General features: G+C 39.0%; 1 protein-coding gene across 1 annotated transcript; it reads left to right on the top strand.

Moving 5' to 3' along the window:
• The first annotated feature begins 3,563 nt into the window (after positions 1–3,563).
• Positions 3,564–4,679, top strand: LOC145807210 (uncharacterized). The gene has a single exon (XM_082905154.1). The coding sequence runs from the start codon at positions 3,564–3,566 to the stop codon at positions 4,677–4,679; it is 1,116 nt and encodes a 371-aa protein (XP_082761280.1).
• The last annotated feature ends 4,241 nt before the right edge of the window (positions 4,680–8,920 follow it).

The raw sequence follows: 8,920 nt of genomic DNA, 5'->3' as shown, positions 1-8,920 counted from the left end.
GCTGACAGGCGTTGATGAGCTGGATTAACTTTTCGGCGTTGTTTTCGCCGATGACCAACAAGGACCAGTGCACCAATAATAGATCCAGCTCGTATTTTAAAATCAACCGCCTAAATTGGCCTAGATCTCCGCGATCCATTTCCAAAATAATTCAAACTCCCCCATTATTTTGGCTTATATAACAAATTCCCGCTTGCGCTTGCCTTTTTAGATTTTTAATCCTGGCCGCAGATCTGGGCGCGAAGCGGAGCCCCTAGACGACAACACGCCACGAATTGCGGAAGGGAGCACTAATCGGGGGATGACACGTGGCACGGGGGGAGCGTCATAGGTAATATTAGTGGGATGCTCCTGGGCACCTATATAACTCACTCCTTAACTCCCTTCCACCAGTAAAGTTTTCAAAGAGTGACTTGCGACATCCGAGAGAGTAAGTGACGCCATTGAGAGTGAGTTATGGCCTCAATGCGACATCGTTTTAGAGTTCAAAGCAAGAACATTTTCCTCACATATGCCCAATGTTCTATACCTAAAGAAAGATTGTTAGAGCAAATTAGAGCGCTGTTCACAACCAGGCCACCAAATTAAGTGAGGGTTACACATGAATTACACGAGGATGGGTAACCACATCTCCATGCCCTTGTCCAATTTCCATACCGTTTTCAGACGCAGAACGAACAATTCTTCGACGTTACTCACGATCGAACTAGTCGCCATTTCCATCCGAATGTACAAGGGGCCTACAACCAACAGAATGTACTGGAATACATCTCCAAACACGGGGATTACACGGAATGGGGTGAATTCCATGAGAGGAGCCGCTGCGCTAACCAGAGTAACAAAGAAAATATATATCGCGATGCACTTGCCGCCAGCACCAAGGACGAAGCACTAGCACTGGTACGAAATGGCGATCCAAAATGTTTCTGGTTAAATTATGACAAGTTGTCATCCAATTATGACTAGATTTCATTTAATCCACCATTGCTGTATGTTCATCCATTTACGGACACAGTATGGATCGTTTCAACAGCCATACAACAATGGGTTGCAGACAATATAAGAGACGAAACCCAAAGACCGCACAGGCCCAAGAGCATTATAATTGAAGGCCTATCTAGAATTGGGAAAACATGTTGGGCCTGGTTTTTGGGACCACATAATTATTATTCTGGCCACATCGACCTGAGGGACCACAAGGACGACGCTTTCTACAACATAACCAATGATGTGGCCCCACAATTTTTGAAACATTGGCGATGTGCTCCTCTCACGAAATTTAAATTTAAAGGGAAGCGCAGGCTGCAAGTTTAAATAGTTAACCTACGTATGGCCCACGATTTGGTTTTTCTGCATCGTTTGTGATCTGTTATTATTCTGTGCCATACGTTATACAGGAACCTAGTTTTTAAAATAGCAACTGTTCATGTTGACCCATGTCAGAGTCAACATATTATGCCTATAAAATAAAATCAATGTGATGCATTTAATGGTGGGGTTCCTGACCGTTGATTATGGTGACTACTTTCCGTTTTTCGCAACGGCGTCCATATACCGCCAGAACTAAATTAAAGTTTAGTCATCGTTGGACAACATCCAGCAGATCTGGTGTTTCCGGTCGAAGTTATTTTAAACTACGGAAACATAGTTATTACAAAAAGAAACGATTCACGTCTAAATCGTTGTGTGATTCCATCTGGAGGATTGACGATTTTCTCTCGTATGATGAGCCTCATTTTTTCCATTTCGATTTGCCGGAGGTTGGTACTGAAAGGGATGAACGACTATCCTGAAAATTGAAGCTGTTAGGGCTCTACATCCAAGGTGTAGTTTTACGTCAAACTGGTGGTCTCTCCGAAGTTGCTGCTGATACGCCTGGCCTCGAAAGCGACATGTGTGATGCCCTTACTCAGACTGTAGAACAAACTGTGGACCAGATTCATCAATTGGTTTACCTTTGGGCTTGATTTTACAAAATTGATCTTTGAAACATGTTGTATTATGGGTTTTTAGGTGTTTTCCAGAAAATTAGCCCAAAAGGATCGAGTTTGAGGCTTAAATGCTTGAGTTTTGTACTTGAGGATGAATTTGGAAATTTCAGATTTTGGACCCATGCTCGAGCGTAGGACTTCACGCTCAAGCGTACCCTTTGAGTCGTGCACTTCCGCTTGAGCGTGGAAAGTTGCGCTCGAGCATGAAATGCATGTACCCGGAAGTTCTTGTGTTTTACAGTCCGCTCGAGCGAGAACCTGAGTCTCACGCCCGAGCGGAGGTCGAGCGTCCATCGAGCGTGAATTGCATGCATCCAGTACTTTTCCTGAAGTTTACAGTCCACTCGAGCGAAGGAAGTCACGCTCGAGCGGAGATCCTTTGTCTGCATGTCCGCTCGAGCGTAGAAAGCCACGCTCGAGCGAGACCCCTGTTTTCTGAAAATTTTGAAAAGTGTTTTAAAGTGCATCTTTGCATCCTTTTTCCATCCTAGGCATTCCTAGGCCATGTTTAAGGCATCTTAATGAGGATATTGATGTAGAACCACACCGAGTCAAGATAGGGACTAAGTTATTGATTCCCAAGTGTGTAACTTACTGTGTGTTCGTTTTGTAACTGTGTAGGGTTGGCATCCGAGGACGCTCATTAGCTGCTTATACCCCAGTGCTCTGTGAGTAACAATGTTGTAAAGATATGTTCAATTATGAATATTTTCTGAATGATCAACTGTTCTGTTTACTGAAACATTATTGTTTAATGAATGAATGTTTGTCCTATTTGTAAACTGTATTTGTGGCATCCTTAGCAACTTACTGTTACTGTACTATTACTGCTACTGTCACAGAGATCTCTTTCGGTTCCCAAGTTTGGAACCACTACTATCACTGTTATGATGGCCATCAACTGACTGTTCGGTCTGTTAAGACCTGCTGTACTGTTTTGCTATAGGATGTACCACATATGACTGCTATGGTTTCTAAACGACTGATATGACTGGTTAATTACTGGAAGGACATTCATTCTTAACCTCTTTACATAACTGTTATTCACTGGGCTTCAGCTCACTGTTTATATATATATGTAGGTGTCCAGGCACCGGACCGATGCTAGGAGTGTCAGGCTAAGCTCCCGTTTTGTCAAAGCCAACCATTGTGCCTCACTTCGAGGTTCCGAGTACGTCAAAGCCAAGGCTAGTTTGGGGTGTTTTAGATTTCCTCTTTTGCTCCTGTTCTGTAATAAATGTTGGGACTTGCACTGTACTGTTATGTTAGGGATTTGGTCCCTAATCTGAATGCCTATATATGATGTATGTATATACTATTTTGGTTTTGAATGTGAATATGTTCAGGAAAGTCGTTTTGCATTCAGAATGTCACAGCTTATTGGACACCTTTTATTTACTGTTTTGGCTTCCGCCGGCCCCTTACTCTGTGTTACTGTCTTTACTATTAAGCAGGCCTTTGGTAATCACAGATTACTGGCTGGTTACGGTGCTAAACCCATAGGGGCGAGTTTGGGTCGTGACATTTTCGGTCATACTTGATTGTACACCGGATATAAGCCATCAAGAACAAATGTCTCTTGTCATACGATGCGTGGATGTTTCAACAAGTCCAATTAAAGTGAAAGAGTTTTTCTTGGAATTCTTGAATGTGGATGATACATTGGGGATGAGACTTTTTGATAAACTTCAAGAAGCATTAGTTAACCTTCAACTTGGTATTGGTGACTTAAGAGGGCAAGGATATAACAATGGCTCTAACATGAAAGGCAAAAACAAAGGTGTTCAAACAAGAGTACTTCAAGTAAATCCTATAGCATTCTATACGCTGTGTGGTTGTCATAGTCTTAACCTTGTGCTTTGTGATATGGCCAACTCTTGCTCCAGAGCAAAAACTTTTTTTGGTGTGGTACAACGCATATATGTATTGTTTTCATCTTCCTTTCAACGTTGGGAAATTTTAAAAGATAATCTAAAGGAAGGCCTCACGGTTAAGTCGTTGTCGCAAACGCGTTGGGAAAGTCGCATTGAAAGTGTTAAACCACTAAGATACCATGCTTCAAAAATAAGAGATGCTTTAGTTGACTTGTACAACAATCCTACCACAGATTCAATTGCAAAAAGTGAAGCTAAATCCCTGGTAACTCATGAACTTGAGACTTTTGAGTTCTTGTTTAGTATTGTAATTTGGTACAATTTGTTGTTTCATGTGAACTCTGTTAGCAAGCTTCTTCAAAGTGAAGATATGGATATAGCAGTTACTGTAAAGCAGCTAGATGGGCTTGTTAAGTATGTTTCAATGTATAGAGAAGTTGGTTTCACGGAGGCTATGGTTGAAGCTAAAGAAATGGCAAGTGAATTAGGAATTGAACCTACATTTGTTGAAAAGCGCATCATTTCTAGAAAGAAACAATTTGATGAGAATGTTAGTGGAGAGGTGACCCAGTCAGCTGAAGAATCATTTAGAGTTGGTTACTTCCTTTATTTTGTTGATCAAGCCCTTTGTTCACTCAAAAATAGGTTCGAACAATTCAAAGTATATGAGGCAAACTTTGGCTTTTTGTTTGACTTGAAAAAGTACAGCGATGAATCGTTGAAGGCGGGGTGTGTGAACCTTGAAGAATTTTTAAAACACGGTGAGATTTTCGATATTGATGGAAGAGATTTATTGATGGAGCTAAAGTCTTGAAAGAGAGATTGCCAAAAGAAGTCAGTAAGCCAATTGAAGTGCTCAATCATCTGTAGTTGATGGCAAATTGTTTCCCAAATTCATGGGTTGCTTACAGGATACTTTTGACTATTCCGGTTACAGTTGCATCGGGGGAAAGAAGCTTTTCAAAGTTAAAAATCATCAAAAATTACCTTCGATCAACCATGTCACAAGAAAGATTGAATGGATTAGCATTGTTATCCATTGAAAATGATTTTGCAAAAAAACTAGATTATGCAAGTATGATTGATTTATTTGCTTCTAAAAATGCAAGAAGAGCGAGGATCAAGTGATACATATTAGTTGTTATACTGTAATGCTAAGTATTTTTTGTGATTTTAATATAAATCTTTTGTCCTTTACCTTAATTTTTTTTTCATTCAATAAAAAAAAAAATGTGAAGGGCCCTAGAAATTTAATAGTTGATTATTGGCTTTGGGCCCCGAAAATCTCAGGACCAGGCCTGGCAAAAACGTTTAATCTCATACTCTGTTTATTTTTTTATCAGTTAGTAAAATAATTATTTGGAACATTACTATGAAAAATTAATAATATTCTTAGTTTTAAAAATTGAAAAAAAAAACTGATAATATTTTCAGTTTTACTAAATAGGACATATTGGTTCAAAAAATTTTAGATATGACATAAGCTATCATAACATTTGTTGATAGGACTTTTAGGTAATTAACTCTAAAAATAATAGGAATTGTGATGCAGAGTATTTGGTCATAGAGTTTTTGAAAATTATGGACGAGTAAGGCAAATGCAAAATGGTACTAGTAGATGCAAGACTACACATGTTTAGATTGACGTAAAATTTGATCGGGACATGAAAAATGACATGACAGTTAATACCCATCGTGTTGCCATGACTTACAATAGATTTTAGTCAAATTCCAATGTTTATGTTTTCAATTTCTCGATTTTGTCATTTTTTGAAACAATTGATTCGTCTATAACTTGGATTAGATGAATCCAACTGGGGCTAAGTTTTTTTTTTTTCTTCAGAATATGTATTTTTTATTATAGTTTCCAGATTTAACCTTAACTCAATTTTTATTTTTTTATTTTTGGTAATTTTCATAATTTCTTTGATTTAGGCTTGATTAACAGGTGTAACTTTTTCCATTTATTTCTTAATTTAATTAGTATTTCATTCTATTATAAATAAAAGTTATAAGTTTTAGGGAAAAACACTTCTTGATATATTATATATACTTTGTTGAGAGAATATATATATATATATTTTTTATATATATTCATGATAATTTCAAATTCAATAGATTGTAGAAGAGTTGCAGCTTTCTTTACTGTGCCATTTTGCTTTCGTTCACATTTTACGATGCGTCGTATCGGATTCTCTCCAGTTCTCTTCTTGACTAGCGAGGCATTTTCACGCTAGTGGAGTCCATCATGGGCCCTAATTCAATGATTTCTGCTAGTGGAATCTACCATAGGCCCTAATTCGATGATTTTTTGTCTGTTCATATTTTAGGATTTCATGTATATCATTAATTAAAAAATTGGGTCGATCCGATAATTATAATGTTTGCATTTTATTGTATTTGTTTCTAAAAAAAGTGAACTATTTGTTTTTAAAAAAATGAACGGCAAAGTTGTTTTTGAAAATAAAACATTCTTTTTTTTAAGACAAATGTTATGAAATGAAGATACTAAAATTATTTAATCGACCTGATCTTTTTTCCGAGTGATACCAAAAAAAAAAAAAATCGTTAAAAAAATGAACAACTCAAATTATCAAAAATACGGCCCATGATAGGCTCTATGAGTCCAAATATCACCTATCCAGTTTAAATGATGACAAAAAGGTCATCCCATAATAATAATATTAAGATGATCATATTTCTCAATTATAATTTGTTTTTATCTTATGGGTTTATACCGTATAGTTTAATAAATCTCACATTTCGTGTTTATCACCCATGTAGTGTAAACACAATTACATTTTGTAAGCGTTCCAAAATTAATAGTAATAATAATATTACTTAGAAAGGCAAAACTATATTAATGGGTCAATAATCTGGGAAGGTTGGAGAATGAGTGGTGAGGGTAGATCAAACGGTTCAAGAGAAGAATGTGGTAGTGGAGAAATGGGCAACACCTCCCCAAATCCTTCAAAGTTCTCCTCAAGAATTCTCCTAAGAGTGCTCTCTTCTTGGTTCTCTTCTTGAGTTTTTTAAATCTTGGGAAAGTGGTCTCTATTTATAAGCTTTTCCTTATTACTAAGAGTTCAAGTGGCCAAATAGGGTGATGATATGTGTCCAAGAGGACATATGAAATATTCTATTTCCTGAACCACAAGCCTTTGGTAGACACGTGTCCCTTTGTATGTACCTTTTTGGTACGAACCTCAGTAACTACCACTTTACTATTTGTTTGGCACAAAACCTCAGCAAGTACTTTTTTGGTGCAAACCTCAGCGAGTGTCGTTTTGGTATAGACTATAGGAGGTGCACCTACTTCAGTGGTGCTCTATGCTATGGTACTTGCTACGACACCCACCTTCTTAGTTCGATTTTCCAAAGCATACATTCTTAGGACTCATGACCTGCTGTCAGCCATGGTTGTGTTTACCCTAGTGACTCATCTACTATTAGCAAGCTAACCACAAACTCCCCAACTTCCCAGAGTGAAGGGCACAACTAACCCTGTTATCAGGCATGTTGTGCTTTAGTACCAAGCCTAAGGAGACTTCATTGGTCCTGCTAATGCAACCAAGGCAAGTCCATGACCTAGGTAGTGGAAATGGAGTCTCTTGCTTTCAAACTGCCCTACTTCTATCTTTGCGGGGTCGTTACGGTATATTAGTATCTCAAGAGCCTGTTATTAGCTCCAACCAGTAAGCTTTAGGGCCTACTATCAGCGACAAACTAGTGAGCTTTGGAGCTTGCTATCAGCATCAAGTTAGTAATGCATTGGGGTCTGCTATCAACACCAAGCATTAGTCTCTGTTTGTAGAGGGGAGGCCTCTATCAAAGGCTACTATCACCTTATAGAGTCTTGCTTCAGAACGTGGTTGCGAAGGTTATAGTCACCACATTTACTTTTCCCTCGACAAGTGTACTTCAAGTACTATCTCAAAGGCAGCGCCGCAATGACCTTCCAGTGGAATGGCAATGCTAAGGTGGCTTACCTTAGCTACTAGACTATAGCAAGTATCACCTCTGTAGTTCCCTTAGGTACTTTGTCGCAGAAGGTCTATTTGGATCTAGTGGGTCAGACCTGGTTTGGCCTTCTGGTTGGCCTATTTTCCTTAGGGTTTTACTCCAATTCCTTTAATCATAATTACTCTTTTGATTAAGGTGATCTCAGAAGTTAGATCATTACTTAGGGTTTCTATCCTTTTACATTTGCCCCTAGCACGCATGGAAAACATGTGTTTTCTACGCATGCGTAATGTTAGGCTTCAAGTGAACCTCACCAGTGAAAAGCCTTGGCAGTTTAATCATTTCAAGTTCAATTTTCCTGTATAACTAGTTCTTGTATAAGAGCGGTTCAAGTAGCGGTGGCTAATGCACCTTCTGAGGCTCACGCCTTGTTATCTAGGAAAGGCCTGTTCATCTCAGAGAGGGACAATGTGTCTTTTATTCCTCCCTCAGGTTCAGGTGGCCCATCTAATATTCTGGGGCTTTTTTCAGACTTCAATGATGTACCCACTGGATCGCTGTTTCATCGACTCAAAACTCAAAGAATAGTGACTTCTAGCATCGAAGGCGGTGAAAGTTGTGGTCATTAGGAGCTCCCTAATGAAGATGTTGGTGTAGTAGAAGGTGGTGGTGAAAACTCCATCCTTGAGACCCCTAGAGCTGATCATTAGGTGAACGTATCTCTTGGAACTGGAACCGCTCAATGTGGAGGTTGCTTCTAGAGGTTCTTCTCCTGCCTAATCTCTACTGGTTCCCCATGCTAAGGTTGTTGGAACCCAAGTTGTTGCGGAAGTTGAAAACATCATGGTTGACCTCAATATTTCCCCTCTAGGCTTGGCTCGCCTGGCGGAGTTAGTTATGAATTTAGAGGCTGTCACTGCTGTCGCTAAAACTTTTGACCTCGTTGGCTCTGCAACTTTTGAACAACTTGTTGACTTGTACCCTACTTACTTTCTGAAGGTACCCTCTAAACTTGTGTATCAAGACCTTTTTGTTGGTCTAAATGTGGATGATCTTGCTGATGACCTTGTCTTGCACTAGGAGGAGCCCAGT

Source organism: Camellia sinensis, chromosome 14, assembly GCF_055761805.1.
Source record: "Camellia sinensis isolate YWXY chromosome 14, ASM5576180v1, whole genome shotgun sequence".
Taxonomy (NCBI): domain Eukaryota; kingdom Viridiplantae; phylum Streptophyta; class Magnoliopsida; order Ericales; family Theaceae; genus Camellia; species Camellia sinensis.
The sequence above is the reverse complement of the archived record's forward strand: the minus strand, read 5'-3'. Positions and strand labels throughout refer to the sequence as shown.